Below are 27,692 nucleotides of genomic sequence, written 5' to 3'. Positions count from 1 at the left end.
CACCTGTAATTCGGCCACCTCAGTTGCCTTAACAATATGGAATGGTTGAGACAGTAATTTGACTTCATAGGAAAGTGTTTAAGGCACAGTAAGTCGTTTTAAAAGGGGGGAAACCTCAGCTATTCCCACATCAACGATTGCGAATTTGTTCCAATGTGACAGGAGTATATGTTCATCATCTTCTTGGTTCTTTCGGTAAAGTCACGTAGAAGGGAAATAATAAAATAATAGAAATAAAACATTATAAAATACAATTCTCACGACATTTCGGCCACAACGCATTTAAGCTTAAATATACGCTGCCAAGCGTGGTGGTGTTCATTCAGACGCTCTCTTTCCGACAGACCTGTTCTTCACCTGAGGACGGCTGCTTGCGTTGTGGCCGAAACGTCGTGAGAATTGTATTTTATTATGTTTTTTTTATTTTATTTTATTATTTCCCTTCTACGTGACTTTACCGAAAGAACCAAGAAGATGAATCCCTGCAGTCACGAAAGTTTTAAATCGAAATGTTCATCATCATCCACGTTTTGTCCAATGCTGGATGAAAGCTTCCCAATGCTGGCGTCATCCCACGCGGTCCTGCGTTCCCACAATCCATCCTGCAAATAAGCCGATCTCATCACTCCATCTCCACAGCATTTTATTTGTATAGAAATCAGCAGCATACAATATTGCTAAACACATTGCGACGCTCTTTATACCTTCGTATTTACCAACTACACGCACTGTATTGTAAAAAAATATATGAAACAAATACATTGTTGGTTTTGTGTTCAAACTTCTATCTATTATATCTTTCACACCCGTGCGTGCCCACATGCATGCAAACATTGTGCAGCATTAGGTAAAAACAATGGTTGTTCATTTTTAAACGTGTCAATGTCGTGCAATACAAAAGTCTACCAGCCTAGCATTAGTACGAGCTTTGCCTGTCATTCATTTTGAGTTCCAAAGCTATTCCAGAGTCAAGTCACGAACGATACTTTGATCCGCTTGACATTACCATAACTTAACACCGACCACAAAGCCACGTCGTCCTCATGGCCCAGCTTGCCAGCAGTCAGCAAAGAGCCACATTACTGCATGTTCTCTCAACTTTACAGTGCACAGAATTCATGACGAGATGGACAGCTTAGTCCAGAGGGAAGGCAATTCCTATAGGCAGCGAGGGTTGGAGCACATGGTCAAAGCCATCAGGAGTTCATTGTCATCTGCAGCCCTTTGTGAGAAAATTGATTTGGAAATATTTGTTTTAATATAATGCAGGATATTAGAGCGTCTATTGTTCCATCTTTGACTCATCAAGGCCTCCCTCGTCCTCTCTGTCCTCCTTGGAGCTCCCGTCACTTGTTGATGAAAGGGTGATAGGTTTGATAATTCGTGACCTAAAAAGAACACTTCCTGACTGGGTCCTTTAATGTCCCCATTTATTGTTCTTTGCTCTATAGATAACCCAAATCAAAACATTTCTTCTCATCTTGTCCTAAATTAAATAAAGATGGCAACTGTTACCCCGATTCTGAAAGAAAAAAAACTCACTCTACCACAATTTAGTACATCTTCATCCCATTTCTAATTTCCCTTTCATATCTAAGATTGATTTGAAGCTTTCGCAACTGCAGGAATCCATACTCTTTGGTTCTTTCGGTAAAGTCCCGTAGGTAGAAAATAAAATAAATCACGACGTTTCAGGCGCAACACAAGCATCCATCATCAGGTGGGAAAAGCCTTTGGCTTACGTGACTTTACCGAAAGAACCAAAGAGTATATCTAAGATTCTTTGAACATTTCATGCTTATCCATTTATTTAGCCACCTTATCAAATAGAACTTTTATGATCCACTGCATTCTGGTTTACGGGCACATCATTCAACTAACACTGCTCTATTGCGTGTTCCCGAATCATCTTCTGGCTCCCTTGTTTGGTTCTCCTGGATTTATCGGCTGCCTTCGACACACTTGACCGCTTTATTCTCCTCGAGTGCCTACACAGCCGTGTGGGAGCCTCTGAAGCTTTTCTCGCTTGGTTCTCTAATCTTTATGATCAACATTGCTTTATATTTCTATAAAAGGTCCATATTCTTAACCTCTCGTGTTCTACTCTTGGTCCTCGACTTTTCCTTATCCACTTTCTCCCACTTGGAAACATCAACTCCTCTTTGCATCTGTGGCCTGGAGGAAGACGGTGGGCTGAGCCCTTCCCCTATCATCTCGTCATCGTTAAAATTAAAGGTATGTAAAGTTAATGTAATGTTTCTTTATATTTTATTATGTTATTGTATAATGTACCGTATTTTATTCGGCCTTTAGTTAATAAACGGGCAACTTAAGATATGATGAGTCTGACCGTGGCCGTGGTTCCCCTAACCCCCTTTCTCCCATAGGCCTCTGGACTTTACCAACCGCAAATTTACCAACCGCAAGGGTTTTCAGGAACCTAATCCTCGTGGTTGGCGAGGAATTACTGTAGTATGGAAAACCGGTATCCTCATCGTTAACAAAAGATACATTGACATTTCTACCACAAGCTTTATTTATTCAACTCTGACTTGATTCTTGTCAAGGAATTACAAATTTTGGATTTGGAGCTGTCTTTTACTCGCCAATCTTGCCTTTCCTGTAAATGTTCTTTCATCTTTATAGTACATCTCCAACTCACGCGGCTGCTGAAACATCCATTCATGCCTTTGTACCCTCCAGGCTGTTTTACTGCCGTTCTCTTTCATATGGTCTCCCGAATTCTCTTATTGAACAGATTAAATCAGTCTAAAATGACGAGGTCCTGAATTCCCTTCATTGGCTCCCCATCTGTTTTTTTTTTTTAAATAAAGTTACAACGTACAACGCACCCGTTAGAACGCAGTCTGTGCGGTCGATGACGAACTACTTTCTTAAACTGCGCAGCTGAGCAGACTGATTCCGTACGTGGAATGAGACAGTAACACGGCGGTGGCGGCGTACGCTCCGTTATTTGTCCCACCATCTCACTGTGTGCGTTCAGTCGTACATCGAATCTCGGCAAACCTTATCGTTACAATATTTATGGGTAGATTGTTTTGGTGAAACGCATTTTTCACTTAACACGTCACTTTTCAGGAACGCATCTACCGCGTAAGCCGAGGACGTACTGTACTGCACTGTGAGATGTAATTTTGTATGAGCAATGCTATATAAAAATGTATTATTGTTCTTATTAAGTCTTGGTTGAACTCTCCTCCACATACATTTGCATCTGCAGCCACACAAACAAACAAAAATTCCACAATGTTAAAATCCAAACATGCATTATCTAAGATATGTGTTACTTTGTTACCTTGCCTCATTACTTACTCATCCATAATGCACCTGAACTCATCATATCTCGAAAGCTACGCATTGTTCAGCCTGGATAAGTGCTTTGGTTGAGTGACCACCATGCATGGCGGTTGTTATAGGCCATAACAATTTTGGGTTGCATGTTAGACAACAGAGATCAGTGTAGCAATGTTGTCCTGTACTTGTATGCTCCCACCTTGACAAAACCGCAAGGACTTGTGTGACTTATAGTCAAATAGCCCCGATGATTCTAGAATTGAAGTTTTCGTGACTGCAAGGATCCATACTCTTTGTTTTTTTCAGTAAAGTCATGTAGATAAAAAACAAAATAAAATAAATTAAAATGAAAAAAACTAAATTAAAACAAATCACGACGTTTCGAAGGCAACACAAGCCTCCATCATCAGGTGGCTGCTCCAGCAAAATTACTCTAGCGTATGAAGAGAGCTATTTCTGAGACGCATGTTTATAAACATTTATATTTTATTTAGTTTTTTACCTACGTGACTTTACCGAAAAAACCGAAGAGTATAGCTCCTATGACTTGCATGGTGTGGCAAGGCCCTCATCATCCAGCAGTGGATTGACAAAAAAGACCGTGCACGTGTTATCTTTGCTCTTAGATGCGAGATGAACGTTGCTGAATCATAACACAAAATGCAATAACTTAATTAAAATGTAAATGGTCAAATGCCATTGTTTCCCAAAGCATGCGTAGTAAGTGGTCGTTTATTTGCAGGAATGCAATGCATGCGTGGAGCAGTTATTTAGTGCTTCAGGGTGCTTATGTATTAATGAACTGTGGCAACCTACTTGAAAACTCCACTCTGAATCAAATATTTCTCAGTGCAAAGAGTTTGGTGGTTTCAGCCACAGAACATAGCGCACCATCACATATCCAACTCACTGGGGTCCGAGATAAAAGCGGATATATGAAACGGCGAGAGAAGAAAATTACATTTACACCACGCACATATAGATTATTGGACAAAAACAAATCAAAAACGGTTTAAAAACAATATAACTTATAACTAAGTGATTACAGATAAATTACTACAGTAAAACCTTGGATTGCGAGTAACTTGGTCTGCGAGTGTTTTGCAAGACGAGCAAATTTTTTTAATAAATATTAATTTGATAAACGAGCGAGGTCTTGCAATACGAGTAGTACGTGTATACGCTTTGTCTGCCGAGCGTCACGTGATTACAATTGATATATGAGTGCTTTGGATTACAAACACGTTTCCGGAACGAATTATGCTCGCAATCCAAAGTTTTACTGTATAGAGTTATGTACATTACCATGTGGTTTACAGTATAATTCAAGAAGCTTTCTAAAAGCAACACTTCTAATAGAAATTTAAAACTGAGAATAATAAATGGGCAACAGCTTACATTTAATTACTTTATAACTCTGAAAAAAAGTCCGTAATGGGTTTCTGCGTAAAGGATATTTGTTGCGCAGCCAAGTAAAAAAATAAACAGACACTGTCATTTTCCGGGACTGGTTGGTGGGCGGTTAACTCTTTCCCAGTTTTTCTTCTGATTTCATTCCAATGACGTACAGTGAGGGAAAAAAGTATTTGATCCCCTGTTGATTTTGTACGTTTGCCCACTGACAAAGAAATGATCAGTCTATAATTTTAATGGTAGGTTTATTTGAACAGTGAGAGACAGAATAACAACAACAAAATCCAGAAAAACGCATGTCAAAAATGTTATAAATTGATTTGCATTTTAATGAGGGAAATAAGTATTTGACCCCTCTGCAAAACATGACTTAGTACTTGGTGGCAAAACCCTTGTTGGCAATCACAGAGGTCAGACGTTTCTTGTAGTTGGCCACCAGGTTTTCACACATCTCAGGAGGGATTTTGTCCCACTCCTCTTTGCAGATCTTCTCCAAGTCATTAAGGTTTCGAGGCTGATGTTTGGCAACTCGAACCTTCAGCTCCCTCCACAGATTTTCTATGGGATTAAGGTCTGGAGACTGGCTAGGCCACTCCAGGACCTTAATGTGCTTCTTCTTGAGCCACTCCTTTGTTGCCTTGGCCGTGTGTTTTGGGTCATTGTCATGCTGGAATACCCATCCACGACCAATTTTCAATGCCCTGGCTGAGGGAAGGAGGTTCTCACCCAAGATTTGACGGTACATGGCCCCATCCATCGTCCCTTTGATGCGGTAAAGTTGTCCTGTCCCCTTAGCAGAAAAACACCCCCAAAGCATGTTTCCACCTCCATGTTTGACGGTGGGGATGGTGTTCTTGGGGTCATAGGCAGCATTCCTCCTCCTCATCCAAACACGGCGAGTTGAGTTGATGCAAAAGAGCTCCATTTTGGTCTCATCTGACCACAACACTTTCACCCAGTTGTCCTCTGAATCATTCAGATGTTCATTGGCAAACTTCAGACGGGCATGTATATGTGCTTTCTTGAGCAGGGGGACCTTGCGGGCGCTGCAGGATTTCAGTCCTTCACGGCGTAGTGTGTTACCAACTGTTTTCTTGGTGACTATGGTCCCAGCTGCCTTGAGATCATTGACAAGATCCTCCCGTGTAGTTCTGGGCTGATTCCTCACCGTTCTCATGATCATTGCAACTCCACGAGGTGAGATCTTGCATGGAGCCCCAGGCCGAGGAAGATTGATAGTTCTTTTGTGTTTCTTCCATTTGCAAATAATCGCACCAACTGTTGTTACCTTCTCACCAAGCTGCTTGGCGATGGTCTTGTCGCCCATTCAAGCCTTGTGTAGGTCTACAATCTTGTCCCTGACATCCTTGGAGAGCTCTTTGGTCTTGGCCATGGTGGACAGTTTGGAATCTGATTGATTGCTTCTGTGAACAGGTGTCTTTTATACAGGTAACAAGCTGCGATTAGGAGCACTCCCTTTAAGAGTATGCTCCTAATCTCAGCTCGTTACCTGTATAAAAGACACTTGGGAGCCAGAAATCTTTCTGATTGAGAGGGGGTCAAATACTTATTTCCCTCATTAAAATGCCAATCAATTTATAACATTTTTGACATGCGTTTTTTCTGGATTTTGTTGTTATTCTGTCTCTCACTGTTCAAATAAACCTACCATTAAAATTATAGACTGATCATTTCTTTGTCAGTGGGCAAACGTACAAAATCAGCAGGGGATCAAATACTTTTTTCCCTCACTGTACATGTACGTTATCCATCAGTGTACGTCATTGCAAACGAATCAGAAGAAAAACAAATACAATACATGTATCGGTGCGTTTTCCACCCCAAAGACGTACCAAGGCTCCCACAAGGCCATGCCAGCTATCATAGAGTCATGTCGCTACGGATCTTTGCGGAGAGTACAAAAACAATGGCGCTGTGCCTCTAAATGCTTGCACGTTCCTAGATTCAGTGGTGAACAGGGCACCAACCCTGCAACTTGCAGACGTCTTGGAACGGGAAAGGGTGAATTGGTCAGTGCGAACCTGACGGTCAAATAAGCAATGTACTAAAAGCACACAAATTTTATGATTAAAACAAATTAGAATTTCACTCAAAGCAGCCATACAAAATTGACCGGTTACGAACATTAACACTCGCACACATCATCATAGCTAAAGAGTAGCATCTCACGATAGTAAGTAGAGAAAAGGCGAGTTGCATATCATTTTGTCAAAACAACACATCTGTTCTGTGTGTTCGGAATTCCAATCCATGCTTACTTTAAATATGGCTGAAGACATGGTCTTCAAAGGGACCATTCTTGCTGAAGACATCGCTATCTCTTCTTCATCAGCTTGGACCAACGGAAAGCTCTTCCAAGACGCCAAAGTACATCCACAGAAATAACACAACAGATGAGTCAATGCTCTACGGCAAAACACAATGAGCTTCACTGTATTAGGGTTAGGGTTACATCGAATTGAGGTACCATACTTTATATGGCATACGAGTCCCAATAAAATCTGGTAATCCTGCAATATTTGTTTAACAAGCCTGAATCTGCTGATGGTCTGGCTGATAGACTACATCTTTTAAATTGTATTTGTATTTGTGGAGACACAGAATGGAGTTCTGCTTATATATATCAATCCATGTCTATTCTCAATTAGCAGATTAATGTGTTTGTGCCACTGTTTTCATACATGTGATTTCCATCACAGTGGTGTAGTTTATCACAAAACCATTTTTGATTGCAATCAGAAATCAGCAAGTGTAATTTAATATCGCTTATCCTGACACGCAATATTTTAAATCTTACAAGAGCCAAACAATTGACGGGTGTGCAGGAATAAAAACAGTCCGCCGACTTAAGAAGAGTCCCACTCGTTTGGTGACCCTATCTGTACGTACCGATCATTTAATAATGCGGCGCGCTGATGTTGACGATGGACGTATTGACAAAAAAAAAATGTAAAAAAGTGTTCGTCTGCGTGGTTTCAATTTCCTGTTCCTAAACGCCTCTTGACCTGCCACTCTGTAAGGTCGGGGGGGGGGGGGGTTTATGAAAGTGCAAAGAATTACCTTTTGCATTTGAACAACCTCTGTGCTCGCCATGGCGTTCTCCAATGTGTGCACAAATATTGTGAAAGAACAATCTATAAAAACAATACAATCGCACACAAAACAGACACATGTTATTGAAAATGTGTATCATCATTTGACTATTGATATACAATAGATGTTTATCCATCTCTCCTCTTATGCTGAACTAAACATCGATCATATCCAACAAACAATAAAATCCCCTTTCCATTATGCTACACAACTCTACCCAGTAGAGCTTGGTGAAGGGAGGGTAAGACAGACCCAGGACTGGTTCAGGTATCAATCTCCACTGATGCTGAACCGTGGCCGTGAATCGAATGCAGGTCGCCGGGTTCTTAGCGCAGTACACGAACCACTGCGCCACCACTCCACCTCCCAGCTGGATTACGGTATGCACAACAGCTGATGCAAACAAATGCTTTATTTGCATATTCTTGACCTTCAAAGACAAGATCACCAATGATTGAAAGGGTCACTGGAATATCATGGGACAATGTGGCTCTGATGAAGACCAAAATAAATAAATAAATAAATAGTTCGCCAGTTAAGGCCCACCGAGCTATGTAGCTCTTTTTCAGAGGCGACCTGGCTAGAAATGATAGTTCAACAAAGTGGCTTATCACGTGGACATTTATAGCAGTCAAAGACTCTAAAAGCACGTTTATTATAAATGTGGAGGGAAAAATTGGAGGATCTTGAGAAAAATCCACACGACCACGGGGGCAGAGAAACACGCAAACTCCAAATATACAACAGGCGTCAGGGTCGGGATCGAACCCGCGACCCTCATGTATACCGGGCGAGGTAGTTAACATCTCACCACCGCAACGCAACATGTTACCGCGCAGCTGCGTAATGCGATGTGCTGAACAGCCGGGCAAAGGGCTAAAGTCGAAGGTATAATGGTGACCCTCGGTGGAAGAGCACCTGCAGGGTTCTCCTCGAGGATGGAGTCGGCCACGCTGATCTTGAGCAGGAAGGCTCGTAGAGCTCTCTCAAGCCCGGTCAGCATCTCATCTAAGCTGCCAATGGGGCAAGAACAGTGCAGGCTTACCGAGTGAGCTCCAACCATGAGGTGTGCATCCTTTATGCGTGCGATCTGTTATGTGCACGCATGACCAAATCACGGTTATCTTCAACAGGTAAGCTCACAGGGTTTTCTCCAGCATGGACAATTTCCTATTTATGTGCAGGGACTTTCTTAAAGCAGGGTGCCTGATCATGATGAAAAAAAACTGAAGATAATTGGCAAACTCAAGGTCAGAAAGACTTGGGCACACCGGCCTAGGTAAATAATTTTCAACAAGAATACAGTATTTGTTGTTTCATAGTTGTTGACTTAGCAACGTTACAATCCATATACATTTCAAGCTGTTACAGCTCGTGTGCAGATTCTAGGTGGATTGATAGATCACAAGACTGCAAGGGATGGTGATGGCTTGGAAGTGGCCTTTACGTAGCAGTGGATTGATCATGGGCAACGACAATGATCGTGACGGTTACCTGTGCGACGCAACGTTGGGTGGCGATATCTCGAAGACAAACCGCTCCACCGGCTTATTCTCCTTGTTCACAATGGCCACCACAAACTGCTCCACGGCATTCTGTCGTTGCGGAAAGGCAATGGAACCCCACAATGTAAACGCACTTAGGGCAGGTAAGCAAGTGCATGTGTAGTACCATATAATGTCAATCTGTTACTGTGGTGTGTAACCACACACTCCAAAACACACCTGTTCAAACAGAGGCCGAATGCAGTGCAAAGTATCCTCGATGTATTTGTTCACCTCTGGGTGGCAAGACATCTGCAAACAAACAAAACAACTGTTGACACTTTATACATTCCGCACTGCAACTGTGATTCACACGGAAGCAACTCAAACCTCCTTTTGAGCCGTGCCGGCGCGCTGTGCCGAGCCTGCCCGGTGTGGGTCAGGAAGCAAAAGAATCCGAGGCCTTTAGTTAATGCACTGCTGGATGAGTGCCTACCCATGCCGTGTGGGTCACGCGGAGGTTAATTGGCCACACTTCACCGTGCTGGTCGGTGCGGATTAGTGAAGGTGGGCAGCGTGCCGATGGGACAACGGATGTTCTGCACTGCCCTCTGCTGTCGGTCACGAATGCGTATGGTGGTCCTTTCAAGTCGCGATTGGCCGTTCGACCTCCGAATTTCGTATGGCAGCGTGCATGACGCCTGCCCAGACAAAGGTTTTACCACCTCCTCCTCCTCACCACCTTCCATTCAAGCCATCAACTCTCCTTACTACAGGTAAAGTAAAGTTCAATGTTCATTTATTTAATTTATTCCATATATTTGTAGTGACAGAAAGGTCACTACTGTGTTGGCCCGTACGAGGGCTGGGGGCCCCAAGGGGGTGCCTGGGGGGTCACGTGCTGGAGGGATCCGGACCTTCCCAGAGGTGGGGGAAGTGAGGCGTGGCCTGGGAAGTGAGGCGTGGCCTGGGAAGTGAGGCGTGGCCTGGGCGGAGCCGGCCACGCCAGAGAGACGAGATATAAGCGTGGTGTGAAGGCAGAGCAGGGCTGTTCCTGAGAAGAATGAAGACACCTCGTGAAGATGCCAGAAGAGAAGACCTACAGTGAGCGGACTGCCAGCAGCCACCTGGCTGGGTCACGCTGGAGCGGATAAAATACAATTGTGTGTTAGCTAGTGTAGGTCGGTGGTCACCACCCTATGTGTAGAGTAAGAGTAACTGTTGAGTAAACGTTGTGTTAATTAATAAATGAGTGTTGCCTCCCAAGAAGTGTGTGCGCCTAAATTGAACCCATTACATTTGGTGTCAGAAGTTGTGGAAAAATAAATATTGCTAGGTGTTATCCTAGGGAAGTAAAATGGGCACACGAAAAACAAATACAAAACTCATCTGGACGTCTTCGTACGACGGGGATGGTGTGACGACCGTCCTTCGGACAGCCCCGGGGATGGCAGCCCCGGTGACAGAGAGAGAGAGAGATGGCGCTGCACGCGGAGCGGCGGGACTTGCATCGCACTGCTGCTTCGCCGCCATCGGGAACGGAGCGACGGAGCCGCGGCGAGAGGACACCATTGTCGCTGCGGTGGCTGGCGGGGGAGGCCCGGGCATGCGGGCCACGCGGTGGGCCCGCCATTTCGGCGGCTGGTCGGGGCGCGGTTCCCGCCAAAACGCCGTTCCCGCCATTTCGGCGGCTGGTCGGGGCGCTGTTCCCGCCAAAACGCCGTTCCCGCCATTTCGGCGGCTGGTCGGGGCGCTGTTCCCGCCAAAACACCGCTCCTGCTGCCGAAATGCCGCTCCCGCCGACATCAACGCCTGCAGAGGGGGAGTTCCAGCCTTCTGCTCGAGCGCGAGAGGTGGATGGGTTCGCAAGAGCAGGCCGTGTTCACCATCAAAGATTCTTCGGGCCGTTCCAGTGCTCCACCTTGCCGCCCTCCGCTATTCACAGTTTGCCAGGCGAGTTGTGACTTGACAAGCACCCGGCCCCAATAAAAAAAATAATAATAACTTCACCCATCTTGCGTGTGCCGGGTTGCGATCGCGGGTTTTTTTTTACTCGCTGGGTTGCGGAACGTGTTCGTCCGGTTGTGTGCGTGAGAAATTGACGCGGCGACCAGTGTTTGTTGTTAATTACGGCGTCGAGATCGGTATCTTCTGGGGGTAGTTAATGATTAATTCGTTGTTGGTGTCCCGAGCTCCGTTGATATCCTGTATGTTGCCGTGTTAATGACTCGTGTTGTTACATCGTTGTGTTGCGAAATCGCCATTGTTATTGTGTATACTGTATGGAGTTTCGCTCGTGATTGTCACTTGTAACTGTCAGAAACTTTGATCGTCATTGTTGCCAATGTACAGACCGTATGGAGCTTTGCTTGAAATTGTTAACAGTGTATGGACTGTTGGGTACTTGCTGGTGATTATTTACTATGTACGGATTGTCTGGAGTATTGATTGTGTGTGTTGCCATGTGGGGACTGGATGGAACATTGCGCCAAATGATTGTACGAACTTCGTATACTGCATATACTGTATTAATCAATTCGGCGATTCTTGGCGTTTGTGTATTTTTTTTTTTTTATTCGAATGCCCTGAGTCCCATGGTTAATGTTGAAGGGGATTTTGAAATTACAGGTTCGGTTTGTTTCAAACTCACTGGTTGGTTCCTGTCCGTTGTTGCACAGATGATGTCTTTTGTGCGGGAATGCTCCTTGTGTTCTACATGGATCGGGGGTGCGTTTCCGTTAATTGCCGTCAAATTGCGTTGCTCTCTCCACTCGGTTGGTACAGCTGCATTGCTGCAATGCGAGTCTCGGAGATGATGTGTACGGATACGGGATGTGAGGTGTATTGTTGTGACCATTGAATATTCGGGATCGTCACAAATTGTGCGTACCTGTTCGGCATTGGATCAGTTCTGTGGGGGATCATAATTCAAATGGTATGTGTTGTGATGGTGTTAAATTGCGATGGTGACATGCTGCCAGGGACTTGGAATTGTGGTGCTGGCTGTCACTTATCTTGGGGCGCAGATCCTGACCAGGATGGCCCAGTGAGTGTTGCGTGTCTAACATGAACGTTGTGGTCCCGTCATGCAATGGCTGACGGCTTGACCTGACAGCCCGGAGATTGAAACACTCCATGGTATGTCTAGCCTAGTGGGCTGTGCGCTCACAGGGCTCGGAGAGTGTGGTCCCGTCATGCAATGGCTGACGGCTTGACCTGACAGCCCGGAGATTGAAACACTCCGTGGTATGTCTAGCCTAGTGGGCTGTGCGCTCACAGGGCTCGGAGAGTGTGGTCCCGTCATGCAATGGCTGACGGCTTGACCTGACAGCCCGGAGATTGAAACACTCCGTGGCATGTCTAGCCTAGTGGGCTGTGCGCTCACATGGCTCGGAGAGTGTGGTCCCGTCATGCTGTGTCTGACGGCTTGACCTGACAGCCCGGAGATTGAAACACTCCGTGGTATGTCTAGCCTAGTGGGCTGTGTGCTCACATGGCTCAGGGAGTGTGGTCCCGTCATGCTGTGTCTGACGGCTTGACCTGACAGCCCGGAGATTGAAACACTCCGTGGTATGTCTAGCCTAGTGGGCTGTGTGCTCACATGGCTCGGAGTGTGTGGTCCCGTCATGCAATGGCTGACGGCTTGACCTGACAGCCCGGAGAGCGAGACACTCTGTGGCTTGTCTAGCCTTGTGGGCTGTGCGCTCACATGGCTCAGGGAGGGTGGTCCCGTCATGCAATGGCTGACGGCTTGACCTGACAGCCCAGAGATCGAGACACTCTGTGGCTTGTCTAGACTTGTGGGCTGTGCGCTCACATGGCTCAGGGAGGGTGGTCCCGTCATGCTATGGCTGACGGCTTGACCTGACGGCTCGGAGGTTGAGACCCTCTGAGGCGCGTTGAAACAGTGGGCTGGAGATTCGTAAGGTTCGGGTGGAGTTGGCCTGTTACGTTGAGACTGTTTCCCTCAGTTGTTAGGGTGCATGTTGTGCAGTGAGTGAACGATGGGTCGTCTCAGCTCGGTCGGTACAGCTATATGCTGCGATGCGAGTCTGGGAGAGAGACTGGGTCGTCTCAGCTCGGTCGGTACAGCTATATGCTGCGATGCGAGTCTTGGAGAGAGACTGGGTTAAAATCCCACCGATATGGCCGACGTGTGCTACTGGTTGCGACGCCGCGTCGGAAAGGCGGTGGGGTGGTAATATGGAAATTCCCCCCCCCCCCCGATATGGCCGACGCGTGCTACTGGTTGTGACGCCACGTCGGAAAGGCGGTGGGGTGGTAACATGGAAATTCCCCCCCCGATATGGCCGACGCGTGCTACTGGTTGTGACGCCACGTCGGAAAGGCGGGGGGGTGCTAACGGGTGACTGTCATTGCATGCGTGATTCTAACGGTGGGGGGGCTGTGATGGAGCGTAAGTGGGTTAGCCGGTTTTCATGTATATTTGTTGTTAATTCCCCGTTTTCTATGCGGTTCCCTTTTACCCTCGTCGATTCTGTATATATTACGTGATTGTATTTCTTATCGGTCGCCGGTCATTTATTGATGTTGCTGGTTCGGAGGCACACCTTTTCGATGTTCACAGTTGTGTTACAGCCGGGGACGGCTGTGTGTTTATACAGGGGGGGGTGATGTAGTGACAGAACGGTCACTACTGTGTTGGCCCGTACGAGGGCTGGGGGCCCCAAGGGGGTGCCTGGGGGGTCACGTGCTGGAGGGATCCGGACCTTCCCAGAGGTGGGGGAAGTGAGGCGTGGCCTGGGAAGTGAGGCGTGGCCTGGGAAGTGAGGCGTGGCCTGGGCGGAGCCGGCCACGCCAGAGAGACGAGATATAAGCGTGGTGTGAAGGCAGAGCAGGGCTGTTCCTGAGAAGAATGAAGACACCTCGTGAAGATGCCAGAAGAGAAGACCTACAGTGAGCGGACTGCCAGCAGCCACCTGGCTGGGTCACGCTGGAACGGATAAAATACAATTGTGTGTTAGCTAGTGTAGGTCGGTGGTCACCACCCTATGTGTAGAGTAAGAGTAACTGTTGAGTAAACGTTGTGTTAATTAATAAATGAGTGTTGCCTCCCAAGAAGTGTGTGCGCCTAAATTGAACCCATTACATATTTATTCATTTATTCCATTTATTTATTGTTTATTGTTTTTTTGTATGCTTTTATGCATGTAATTACTGTAAACTTCGTATAAAAATGCTTTATAATGAGAGATTTCTTTTGTCTGGAACTAATTAATGTCATTTACATTTATTCTTATGGGGAAAAATAATTAGGTGTTCGAACAAATTGGTGTTCGAATGGCTTTCTGGAACAAATTAAGTCCGATCTCCGGGGTACCACTGTACTATCCAGGTTCAACTCTGCTGCTTAGCTTCCAGCGATTTGACAGAGCGGGGTGCGTTTTTGGTAGATTGCTCACGCGTGATTAATTATAACTGTCATTTGATAACATTCTGGAACGTATTCACTGTTGTAAATTGAAATGTGTTCACCACATCCAGATTGAGATCATTTCAAAAAGATTTTTAAAAGATGCGTGCCGTTTACATTGATAATCTGTTCATGAGTAGAATGTTTGTTTGGAAGGAAGTTAACACTTTATACATTTTTTAACACTTTTATTAATCTAAATCAGTGATGTGTTTGTGCTGTCTTGTGTACTGTGTGTGGTTTGGCATGATGTCTGATGTTTCCATTCCCTAAAGGAGTTCCCAGCACATGGCCCGAAACGTCGGACATCATTCCGAACAAGGCACGGTACAGCCCTAATACCCATCAGAGGGCTAAGTAAGTTACAGTAATTATAAATCTGTTTGCTATTGTGTGTTTGAACCAGCTGACCAGGACTGGGTTCAGACATGGCTCCATCACTTTTCACCCAGGCAACCAGACAGCACAGACTGCACATATTGCTTGACTTATCGCGATTACAACAGTTGCGTACATTTATAAACACCCATTAAAAAACTATATACAATTTAGAACAATAATTTATATGACATTTTTTTACTTATCTATGATTCTCATACTCTGTGGGGACACTAAGCTAAGGGACGGTGAGGAAGATGAGGAAAACGAAAGTTTCAAGTGTATATTCTTGGTTCTTTCAGTAAAGTCACGTACCAAAAGAACCAAGAATATGAATCCCTGCAGTCACGAAAGCTTTACATCGAAATTTCAAGTGTATATATTTTTTGAGTTTAACCAGGTGTTGGAAACTCGTAGGGACCAAGATAGTCTAATTTGCAAAGAGTGACCCTGGCTCAGCGAAATGTCAGTGAAGGTGACGCGAATGTGAGTGAAGAGAAGGTGACACGGAGGTATTCCCATCAGGAAGCATTCTCATTCTCCCAGCTGCATTATCTTAATTGCAAATGTTGTGGGTTTACTCTCCAACATACCGGTGTGCTCAACTAGTAACTAATTGGCTCTTCTTGTTTACGTGACAACCCTTAATAATTGGCTGTGTCGGGTGGTGGCAGGTTTAACGACACACTTATATTTACGCGATCTAACCCACAAAAAAACCTCTATTATGCATCATCTCATTTTACAAAAGGGAACAATTACAGGAAGAGGGGGGAAACACAAAAATACATTCATTATATAAGCAAGTTTTTTTAAAAAAACATTGAGGTTACAATAAGGGATCGTTGGCAATGTACCTGCACGGGCACGTTGTACTTCCTGCGTTTCTCAAAGATGCCGAGCGGGTAAAGTTGCCGCACATAGAGGATCATGTGGACGGCAACTTCCAGGAACTCGCAGAGGATGTCTGCAGCCACTGGAAGGAGAAAAGACAAAGAGATCCCCCGTGTGTAGCCTTAGCAAGACTCTTGGGGGCCACGTTTTGCTCGCCAGTAGCACCAATGAAGGGCCCAGCACTGTGGCACACGAGGGGGTGGGTGACCAGCACCACTCATCACAAGCTCGCACTCGTTACACACAAAGTGCTTGCCACGAATGAACCACAATACCGTGCTGATCTCGTCAAGGAGCATAAACCATCATCACACGAACTCCGGCCATCCTCACAGCAGCTTCTGGCTCACCATCGAACAAAGATGGTCACCGCATCGCGCGCTTTCGGATGCGCTTCTGCGGCCGTCTGGAACGCTCTTCCTTCCGATATTAGGAAGCCACTGGAGCTACGCACTTTTAACTCATCATCTCGATTGACAAACTCATTTCTTTAGAACTGCTTTTTGTGTTTCATTTGTTGTCCTTCCCCCGCACCGCTGATTAGCGCAGTTGGCGACGTACAGTGCAAAAGAAATTCAACATACATACAAACAGTAACAATCTAAATAAACAAACTCAACATGTGTCAATAACACAACCATGGAACGTTGGATCAACGTTGGCCCAACGTAACATGTTTACTGGCGAGATCTAGGCCCCCAGAGGACGTCTTACGCGGAGATGGAGCGATGCAATGCGTTTGTGCGCAGGCTTCAGATGGATTGCAACTCCAAGAGGCCTTCATCTAGCAGTGAATTAATCCTGACTGATGGCTATTATGAATGCAATGCACTCCAGTGTGATGATGAAGATGCAACGACAGAACATGATGAGGGTGGACAATTTTTTTTATCAAGAGGAAAATTTTTACCATTTAGCCAGTGGGGTGCAACATTCCACATTCCTATGGCTGTGACCAGTTCGCATTAACCACACGTACTCGTGGTGAACATGCAAACAAAAACATGCTCCGATAATTCCTTGCAAAAGTTTTTCTATTTGGTGTTTAAACATCTTAACACCTGTTTTATTTCCAGAATGCGTAACACCAATTTTCTTATTTCATCATGAGACCTCTTTTGCCAGTAGCAAAATATAATAGTTTTTTAAAACCTATTATTATAAACCTATTATTATATTTTGCTACTGGCAAAGGAGGTCTCATGATGTAAATGATTACCCGAGCTCTCAATACGCTGATGGTGCGTTGTCTTTGAGTTGTGCGCCTTTTGGCGTCATCTGGTCGAACACCGTATGAGACTGGGCTCTAAGAAAAGCTGTCTCTGGTGTGGACCAATCAATTTCAAGGACAATGCATACATTATCAGAGTGCTGTTTTTTTTTGCATTTTGACCACAGGTATTGTGGTTAATGCAAACATGATCCCTTGTAAAAAGGTGTCAGTTTTGTTGCCAGATAGAAGGGTAAAAAACCAATTATCGTGTCAAGTTTTGTGCCAGATAAAAGGGTACACAAACTATTATTAAACCTATTCTTATTCTTTCATACTTTGATACTGGCAAAAAGGTCCCATTTTGCAGCTGCTCACGCCGAGCGATAAATGCCCTCATAGTGGAATTGTCCTTGTGCTGTCCGCCTTTTGGTGTTGTCCTCTGGTCTGACACTGGTGATACTATAGACCATGAAGAAGGCTGCTGCTCTCTGATCTGACACTGGTGATACTATAGGCCATGAAGATGGCTGCTGTCAGGTCTGACACTGGTGATACTATAGACCATGAAGAAGGCTGCTGCTCTCTGGTCTGACACTGGTGATACTATAGACCATGAAGAAGGCTGCTGCTCTCTGGTCTGACACTGGTGATACTATAGACCATGAAGAAGGCTGCTGCTCTCTGATCTGACACTGGTGATACTATAGGCCATGAAGATGGCTGCTGGTCTCTGATCTGACACTGGTAATACTATAGACCATGAAGAAGGCTGCTGCTCTCTGGTCTGACACTGGTGATACTATAGACCATGAAGAAGGCTGCTGCTCTCTGGTCTGACACTGGTGATACTAGAGACCATGAAGAAGGCTGTTGCTCTCTGGTCTGACACTGGTGATACTAGAGACCATGAAGAAGGCTGCTGCTCTCTGGTCTGACACTGGTGATACTATAGACCATGAAGAAGGCTGCTGCTCTCTGGTCTGACACTGGTGATACTATAGACCATGAAGAAGGCTGCTGCTCTCTGGTCTGACACTGGTGATATTATAGGCCATGAAGATGGCCGCTGGTCTCTGATCTGACACTGGTGATAGTATAGACCATGAAGAAGGCTGCTGCTCTCTGGTCTGACACTGGTGATAGTATAGACCATGAAGAAGGCTGCTGCTCTCTGGTCTGACACTGGTGATACTATAGACCATGAAGAAGGCTGCTGCTCTCTGGTCTGACACTGGTGATACTATAGACCATGAAGAAGGCTGCTGTGTCTGGTCTGACACTGGTGATACTATAGGCCATGAAGAAGGCTGCTGGTCTCTGATCTGACACTGGTGATACTATAGGCCATGAAGAAGGCTGCTGCTCTCTGGTCTGACACTGGTAATACTATAGACCATGAAGAAGGCTGCTGGTCTCTTGTCTGACACTGGTAATACTATAGACCATGAAGAAGGCTGCTGCTCTCTGGTCTGACACTGGTAATACTATAGGCCATGAAGAAGGCTGCTGCTCTCTGGTCTGACACTGGTAATACTATAGGCCATGAAGAAGGCTGCTGGTCTCTTGTCTAACACTGGTAATACTATAGACCATGAAGAAGGCTGCTGCTCTCTGGTCTGACACTGGTAATACTATAGACCATGAAGAAGGCTGCTGGTCTCTGGTCTGACACTGGTGATACTATAGGCTATGAAGAAGACTGCTGCTCTCTGGTCTGACACTGGTGATACTGTAATCCATGAAGAAGGCTGCTGGTCTCTGGTCTGACACTGGTGATACTATAGACCATGAAGAAGGCTGCTGGTCTCTGGTCTGACACTGGTGATACTATAGACCATGAAGAAGGCTGCTGGTCTCTGGTCTGACACTGGTGATACTATAGGCCATGAAGAAGGCTGCTGCTCTCTGGTCTGACACTGGTAATACTATAGGCCATGAAGAAGGCTGCTGGTCTCTTGTCTGACACTGGTAATACTATAGACCATGAAGAAGGCTGCTGGTCTCTGGTCTGACACTGGTGATACTATAGGCCATGAAGAAGGCTGCTGCTCTCTGGTCTGACACTGGTAATACTATAGGCCATGAAGAAGGCTGCTGGTCTCTTGTCTGACACTGGTAATACTATAGACCATGAAGAAGGCTGCTGGTCTCTGGTCTGACACTGGTGATACTATAGACCATGAAGAAGGCTGCTGCTCTCTGGTCTGACACTGGTGATACTATAGACCATGAAGAAGGCTGCTGGTCTCTGGTCTGACACTGGTGATACTATAGACCATGAAGAAGGCTGCTGGTCTCTGGTCTGACACTGGTGATACTATAGGCCATGAAGAAGGCTGCTGCTCTCTGGTCTGACACTGGTAATACTATAGGCCATGAAGAAGGCTGCTGGTCTCTTGTCTGACACTGGTAATACTATAGACCATGAAGAAGGCTGCTGGTCTCTGGTCTGACACTGGTGATACTATAGACCATGAAGAAGGCTGCTGCTCTCTGGTCTGACACTGGTGATACTATAGACCATGAAGAAGGCTGCTGGTCTCTGGTCTGACACTGGTGATACTATAGACCATGAAGAAGGCTGCTGGTCTCTGGTCTGACACTGGTGATACTATAGACCATGAAGAAGGCTGCTGGTCTCTGGTCTGACACTGGTGATACTATAGACCATGAAGAAGGCTGCTGGTCTCTGGTCTGACACTGGTGATACTATAGGCCATGAAGGTTGCCGTCTCTGGTGTAGGCCAATCAGTTTCAGACAATGCGTGTCTATATATAATTGTCAGAGCAATGTTTGTTTGCATGTTCACCACAAGTACTTTGTGGTTTATGCGGCAACTCGATTCCTTGCAACATGTTTCTATTTGGTGTTTGTACGTCTTAACGCCTCCTGTTTTATCGCTAGAAAGGCTAAAACCTATTCGTATCGTTTCATACAGGAACTACATTTGTTTTTATATCCGCCGCGAGAGGCGATGGTGGTGGTGGTGGTTGGTGAACGTGATGATGGATTTCGGTTCTTACCCTGCGTGTGATTCCCGTCTTGGCGGGTGCTCATGTCTGAGATTGATGATGAAGAGGTCGGCTTGAGCAGCAGCAGCAGCTGCACTCTGCTGAGTCCAGTACTGCACGGTCACCTGCTTAGAGGGGAATCAAACGCACTACGATGAAGTGGTATTAAAAATGCAGAGCGGCATACGGCCCGGACTGGTGAAGTATGGTCAAACAATCGCCCCCAAGACGGCATGAAGGGCCCACTCTCCAGCAATGGATTGTCAACAAGTGCGCGCATGGCGTGTGTTGTTAACCCGGACGTAGCTGGCGTTGTCCCGGGAGGGGTGGGGGCAGAGCGCCCACGTGGCTGAACACGTGGAGTGTTCATGGAGCCTGGCAGCCACGAGAGGGCACGATAACCACGTTTCAAACGCCTTTGGCACAATACCACCACGCCTCATCGCCAAATAGAAGGGAAAAAAACACATTAGTCAACAACACTGTGTTGTAGCCTTAAATAATAAGTAATATTTAAAACACTTTTTTAAAAACACGCTTTTATTAAATGGACCCTACGACTCTAGGAAGTGGCCCCGAAGCTTGCCATAACGTAAGGGGCCGTGGTGATTTACAGGCAACGTGAGTTGAGCGTGGACAATTAGACCCAAGCCGAAACATAACATATAAAAAAGATTGTTAAACAATTTTTTTATGATAGAATATAGTATTGTCATCAGTATACCAAGTTTGCAGTCGATACCACATTGGAAAGTGGGTTAAAACAGAGTTACAAGATTTGAGGATACGACAATAACAACAGAGTGAGTTAATAAAACGCGTGTAATAAAATAAATAAAAACAAGCAACTAACAGGCGACGTTCCGGGCACCAGCCGTTCATCGCCAGCACACAGGTAGCCCAGTAATACAACAACAAACACAGGTAGCCCAGTAATACAACAACAAACACAGGTAGCCCAGTAATACAACAACAAACACAGGTAGCCCAGTAATACAACAACAAACACAGGTAGCCCAGTAATACAACAACAACAAACACAGGGAGCCCAGTAATACAACAACAACAAACACAGGTAGCCCAGTAATACAACAACAACAAACACAGGTAGCCCAGTAATACAACAACAACAAACACAGGTAGCCCAGTAATACAACAACAACAAACACAGGTAGCCCAGTAATACAACAACAACAAACACAGGGAGCCCAGTAAAACAACAACAACAACAAACACAGGTAGCCCAGTAATACAACAACAACAAACACAGGTAGCCCAGTAATACAGCAACAACAAACACAGGTAGCCCAGTAATACAACAACAACAAACACAGGTAGCCCAGTAATACAACAACAACAACAAATACAGGTAGCCCAGTAATACAACAACAACAAACACAGGTAGCCCAGTAATACAACAACAACAAACACAGGTAGCCCAGTAATACAACAAAAACAAACACAGGTAGCCCAGTAATACAACAACAACAACACACGTGAGGCCAACATTGGCCCAAAGGCTACATCGACATGCGGGTGGGGCCATTCCCACCTTGACCCCCCCCCTTCGCCTTGCAACTTGACCCGAGAAAAACGAACGCACCACGTGCTCGGACACTTGCCGAGGTCGTCTCGACGCGCAAGTGCCGCGGCTGCTGCTGCTGCTGCCAGCCCCGTCAGAGCCGCACATGCCGTGCCCGTTTGTACGTTCGCGACGACCACTTGGGGGCATTATTGATTCCTGTGGCATTCCGCAGGAAACGATTGCCAGTTCCTGATTATTATTTTTAACCGTAATCGATCATTACGAACGGGTTACCGGTTTAGCGGTTGTCGTTTAACAAACCCATAGGTTTTTACTTTGAGATTCCCACGTCCTGTTGGAAGAAAAAAAAATCCATCGCATGCCAAACGAATTTTTTTAAATTACTCACACAGCTGGGATTTAACGAAAGTAAAAACTAAATTGAATCTGATGGGGTTTTTTTTAGTCAGTCATTTGGTGAATGGGCTGAGACCATGAACTTATTACCCATTACTTAAAAGCCCAGTTGACTCATGTGTGTCTGCCCAGATTTATAAACCTCGCTTCTCAGCGGTTCATTCTCTGACCGCTTTGCCACTTGACCACTTCCAGTTTTACTCAGTCTTCACACCAAGGCGCACATCTCCCTCGGACTCATGATTTCCAAATGATTTACACCACGAACGACAATGATGCCAAGCATCCTAATAACGGCACCCTCATGGAAAAGAGAATTCTCACTCAGTGACGCTCTCCTGATAAAAGTAAATTACTGGAGAGAGCTTTTTTATCCGTGACCCTATTACCGGCAGTTCCTCTTATCCGTGGAAGACGTTGGCTCCACGGCCCTATTCCGAGTATTTACAACAACAAAAATTGTGCAGGTAACTGGAGTAAATTCACGGATGACCCTGTGGATAATAGCATCCGGGATATCAGTCTCCCACATTATGATAGATAAGAGGAGCTGTCGCTATTGCATTATTACACGCAGTACTGCAAATGTTACACACAGAAAAGCCTAAATATGGGTCTGAGGCATACTGCAGAACCCAATGCCCCATTCAGAATCACCCTTAAATAAACCCCCACGTTCCTGCGTAAACCTTTAGCCTCCCAGTTACAAACTCACTGGACCTACCGTAGAAAAAATTTGACCCCTGGACAAGTCAGGACAATTCTCCCCAGTACTCTAACGGAGGACAGGGCCTCGCCATTTTCCTCAACAGTTTTTAGTTCTTAAGACACTTTTGTCATCAGATGAGGCAATACGAAAGAAAAGCCAACAACACGTACCAACGTCACGTTTAACTTAGAACACGGAATTGCTCAGTTTTGTTCCCAGACACTTTGTCATCAAATGAGGAAATACAAAAAAACCCCAACAAACACGTACAATGTCAAGTTTGGTGAGTTTGCCAAAATCGGGTATTGTGGCGTTCCAATGCCTCGCCCACGGACTTAGACCCGTTTCCAGAAAACGCAGGCACTGTACAGAAGTTTAAGCTGTAAAAAGTGGCCTGTCGTCATTTGTCAAGCTCAAATGTGATGTTAGTTATATAAGCTTTCGAGGACCTCAGTTCCCGAGGAAAAGGGGAGTCATGGGTAATAGGGTCATGGATAAGAGGAGTTCTTTATGAGACTCTGGTTACTTTCAATATGTTGTCAAAAATTTGCTGACCACTTGTAACAGTACAGTATATGCAAACCATTGTGCCACTTCCAGAGCACCACCAATCGAATCAATCCCCTTCGAGTGCTAAAAATGAAAAATTGCACACGGTAGTATGTGCGTGTAGTTTATCTGAAGGCACGAATGCTCTGTCCATTGATTGATGGCTCTTATAGCCGCTATTTTAAGGGTCGTCTTGTACCTTCGGGTGGTTAATGGACTGTTTATTTTTATCTGCTCTCATTCTAGGCCCCAAATTCTGCATTGGATGAAATCGGATCCCATCTCTCAAAGCACATGTCAAAGTCAAAGTATTTATTGCTCAAATGAGCATTGGAGTGATGCTCATCCCTCGTTTACAGCAATGGAAATATTCAGTACGACATCGCAGCACGTTCTGTATCCCCTGCAGCACACGCTGTTTAGGGGCCATCCATTTAGTACGTACGCATGGAGGAGGGAGGGGGGTTAACCCAAATGCGTACGCTTGCGTATGGGGGGTCTACTGATAATGTACGTACGCATAGGGAACGGGAGGGGGATGAAGCCTCGATAATAATTTGTCTACATTGGCCTTCAAATGAGCCACAGTTCAGTTTCTTTAGCTGTGAGACAACAAGTCCTGCTGGGAGAAGTGGGACTGTGGGAGAGGTGTCACGTTTGTGCCCCTGACTGCAGCTATCACGCAGCTCAGCAAAATAAGTGGCCAAGGTACGCAACGTAATCCTTTAATGCAGCCGGCGGTGGACTGTCTGTTTGCTTAAATACGTTAATATGATTAATCCTTGCTCGTTTCTGCGTGGATTAAATATCGGCCGTTCTATAGGATTCGGGGGGGGGGGGGGGGTTAGGCGAACGTACGCAGGTGGGGGGTGGGGGGTGTAAAAAGTGCGCGTGCGTACAGGGAGGGGGGGAGGGGTCAAGTTTTGACAGATTTTTGCGTGCCCACTAAATTGATGGCCCCAGACCCCCTTAGGGGATACAGCATGTCAGCCATGCCTGCCTGACAAGGTTTGTCTGTATGAACTTCTTTCGCGCTGTACGTAGCCAACCGTGCTAATCGGCGGTTTAACTGTGGGAGGGTGATTACACGCAGATATGAATTGCCTAATCCGGTACATTTTCACGTAATTTTACATATACAGTACAGTAATGCAGTCCAAGGTGTACAAATCGGAATATGGCAACATATAAGGAGTAAATGCCATATAAATTGGACCGATGCCTACAATGCTAAATGCCAGGTTGCCCGGTAGTTTTGTGGTGACCACGTGAGCCACATGTCTGGGGAAGAGCGGTGGTTATTGTGGTTAGCTGCAGTGCTCGCTACGAACCCGGTGACCCGAGTCTTCCGATTCCTTCATTTTTTTTTCTGAATCTCTTGTGCGTCGCAAAATAAATCAAATTGCTCGTAGTAGATATTAAAATAGTACAACGTTGGGTTACAATATACTGGGACTTGACCATTTGACTTTCGTGACAGCCGGAGGGGAAGTGTCCTCATAGGGTCTGGTGGGGCTGGAGGGGGCCAGACCCCCCCCACCCACCCCTCTTAAGGCTTAAGCTCCCCTTCTGAATTCCTAGTTGTCAGGTCAAAAAAAATGTCGTTGCAACAATTGAGTGATGGCCTTCGGGCAGCCTTTCCTCATACCACCACCACCGCAATAGTTTTCCAGAGATTTTGTGCGGACAGCATCGGAGATAAAATAACGTTGGACTTCTTTCGCACCGTACGTAGCCCGGCCGTGCTCATCGGTTGGCTACGTACGGTGGGCCCCCCACCCCTTCCTACCTCCTCATCATTCATCTCCGGACGTCCCCGCACGGCAACACATATATACTTGAGATTAAACGCAGCAGCAGCAGCCAGTTGCGTGCAAAGATTTGCTGCGTTTGGGCGGAGTGGTTTGGCCCAGTGGCGGGGTTATTCGCGTTCATTGTTTTGGAGGTTACCATCGGACAAAGCTGCGAGCGGAGCACTGTACATTGTGTGACGAAGCCTTAAGGAGGAAGGATTTAGGCACGTGCCTGATTACACTGTGACCTTAACCATCTGGGTTATTAATCTTGATTTGAAGCTTTCGTGACTGCGATAATCCATACTCTTTGGTTCTTTCGGTAAAGTCACGTAGGTGGAAAATAAAATAAATCACGACGTTTCGGGCGCAACACAAGCGTCCATCACCATCGGGGTTATTATCTCTCTTCAACAGAGGCAACGCACGCATCTCGTGGATTGGTGCCCGGTGTTTTGTGGCTGTGATGCGTCGTTGGCGAGCTGCAGGTTTACAGCGCAGCGTGCAATTTCTGTCAATGTGCGTGCCCTCTTCTTTGTCAAATTGGCCGCAACCTCCGTCGGCCAGTAAAGTTGAAAGTCGTGGCAGCAAGTTGCCCAATGTTGGCACGAAAACAGTCTGAAGGTGCAAGTCATGGTGCAAGTCATGAGATCACAAGCACGGTGTTTTGTAAGACTTCCAGTGTCAGTCATTTATTGAGGGAAATCAAATCTTTGATATCAATGAGGAAAGAGTATTTTAGTGTAAAATGTTAATACAGGACTTATACATGTACAGACCTTTGTTCATTATTATATACTGTCATTCATGGATGGGGGGGGGGGGTGAACATACTTCACATTGGTGAAGTATGGTGAGTCAAAGTCTGTTCACTTACCGACCACTCGCCCCTGATGTCAGCCGTGGCCAGGAACTGAATGAGAACTCAGGTTCCCGGGGTCTTAGCGCAGTGTTCTTGCTGACCACTGTGACAGCACTCCGGCCCTGAGGATATGCAGGTAGTCATCTACTTGCGATGGAGATGCGTTACGACGATCCCATCGTAAGTCAAAAAATATCGTAAGTCGGACCATCGTAACTCGGGGACTGCCTGTATTTTTATCGGCCGCAAAAAAACACACGTCCTGTAAGGCTGCAACTCTCTTGATTTCAGTTTACCACTCACGAGGAGACATTTATATCTCGGTATAGTTTGGCACAGCTGCCATTCCATGACCTTTCAGCCGGCACGTGTCCAAACTTGTTGCATCCAATAAATGGCAGTATGTGATATCATATCTGCCGTGCGTGTACCGTATCCATTTTCACACCACAGGGTTTGAATTATGTCCACAACACACACGAAGAAAGTTGCCCAATTTGTAATCCAGCGGTCGCAGGGTCTGATCTTCCCATCGTGGCAGTTCAAATGTCGACCAAGGTTCCTGAAATGGGGGGGGGGGGGGTACACACAGTGATGAACAGTGCAAAACCGACGTTCCACGGGTTACTTTGGCACGCTACGTTCATGCCGTCTTATCTTATCCTCACGCTTCTGCGGTGATGTGGCATGGTAATGTGCAACAACAACAACAACAACCAACATGTGTGGATAGAGTTTAGGGTCACCGAATGTTATTTTGGACAGTACTAGGATTATTATGGATCGTTGTTCCTTGCACTCTAGTGGTAGTGCCTTACACCAATAATCTTTACGCCAAGCCCAGCCTAGCAGCATTCCGGAAAATGATCGAGTGAGAAATTAATCCCTGCGTGCACTGCGTGTGTTGGGATAAAGTGTGGGCACTTCCACCTTTTCCAAGACGTCTGGCTGGGTTGGGAGAATACCGTCGTCGAAAATACACTCTTGAGAGTTTATCCTGAGCTCTCCGCCAGCGGAGTCCCTGCTGCTATCAGCAGCGGTGCGAGCGAGCAATTGCAAGGCTTGCGCCTCTAACTCACATATTTATATTATGCACCTCGGGCAGTGCCGGATTATCCTAGTAGCACAAGTAGCTACATATGCTACGGGCCCCGCACTTTCAAGGGCCCCGCACTTTCAAGGGCCCCGCGCTAAATGCTTTCAAGCTATCAATTCCGGTTCATTGATTCTGCACTTGCTCTATTATTATAGTACTATACTGCCTTAAACTTTTATGAACGACTGAGTGTTTAAGGTTAGCGATTTGTCGTATTATCTGGCTGTATAGCAAAACGAAAAAATACAATTACTTTACTGTGCAAGTTAGAAATTTGTGTTTTAATATGTATGTGTTTTTTTTTATTTAGGGCCCCTTACAAACATATGCTACAGGCCCCGCATTAGCTTAATCCGGCACTGACCTGGGGCTCTTCGGTGTTTACCGATTCAAAACCTTTGTTGTTGCGCAACAACACTCCTTGCAATTTGGAGCATTCCCCAGAATTAAACATACGAATATATCCCCTCCAAAAATAAAACCA

The 27,692-nt window shown here is 45.8% G+C and overlaps 1 protein-coding gene and 1 long non-coding RNA gene across 3 annotated transcripts; one reads left to right on the top strand and one right to left on the bottom strand.

Annotated features, from left to right (window-relative positions):
* Positions 1-625: 625 nt before the first annotated feature.
* Positions 626-20,574, bottom strand: MAD2L2 (mitotic arrest deficient 2 like 2). 2 transcript variants are annotated; one of them, XM_061562289.1, is made up of 9 exons: positions 20,554-20,574; positions 20,270-20,382; positions 15,996-16,114; positions 9,567-9,638; positions 9,337-9,437; positions 8,761-8,855; positions 7,810-7,883; positions 7,008-7,100; positions 626-3,235 (listed from the first exon to the last, which is right to left on the bottom strand). In XM_061562289.1, exons 2-9 carry the CDS (start codon positions 20,301-20,303, stop codon positions 3,197-3,199), a joined length of 627 nt encoding a protein of 208 aa, XP_061418273.1. In that variant the 5' UTR covers positions 20,304-20,382; positions 20,554-20,574; the 3' UTR covers positions 626-3,196. The 2 variants fall into 2 exon arrangements, with proteins under 2 accessions (XP_061418273.1, XP_061418265.1); XM_061562281.1 differs by lacking the exon at positions 20,554-20,574 and having other exon boundaries at positions 20,270-20,545.
* On the top strand, positions 10,006-23,907 carry LOC133349110 (uncharacterized). The gene is made up of 3 exons (XR_009755890.1): positions 10,006-10,102; positions 15,036-15,117; positions 23,704-23,907. It is a non-coding gene; the product is annotated as an uncharacterized LOC133349110 (long non-coding RNA).
* The last annotated feature ends 3,785 nt before the right edge of the window (positions 23,908-27,692 follow it).

The sequence above is a fragment of the Lethenteron reissneri genome, chromosome 4, assembly GCF_015708825.2.
Source record: "Lethenteron reissneri isolate LAM-NWPU_2019-01 chromosome 4, ASM1570882v1, whole genome shotgun sequence".
Classification (NCBI taxonomy): domain Eukaryota; kingdom Metazoa; phylum Chordata; class Hyperoartia; order Petromyzontiformes; family Petromyzontidae; genus Lethenteron; species Lethenteron reissneri.
This window is presented reverse-complemented; position numbering and strand designations above follow the sequence as displayed.

What these genes read in the sequence shown, in the direction of transcription:
- MAD2L2 (XM_061562289.1), bottom strand. Translation starts at nt 20,303, where the DNA reads ATGAGCACCCGCCAAGACGGGAATCACACGCAGG. An exon ending in AGTACAACGTGCCCGTGCAG is followed by an intron (nt 9,639 to 15,995) that starts GTACATTGCCAA and finishes GTTTGTTTGCAG; the next exon opens with ATGTCTTGCCACCCAGAGGT. An exon ending in CCCAACGTTGCGTCGCACAG is followed by an intron (nt 8,856 to 9,336) that starts GTAACCGTCACG and finishes CCCCATTGGCAG; the next exon opens with CTTAGATGAGATGCTGACCG.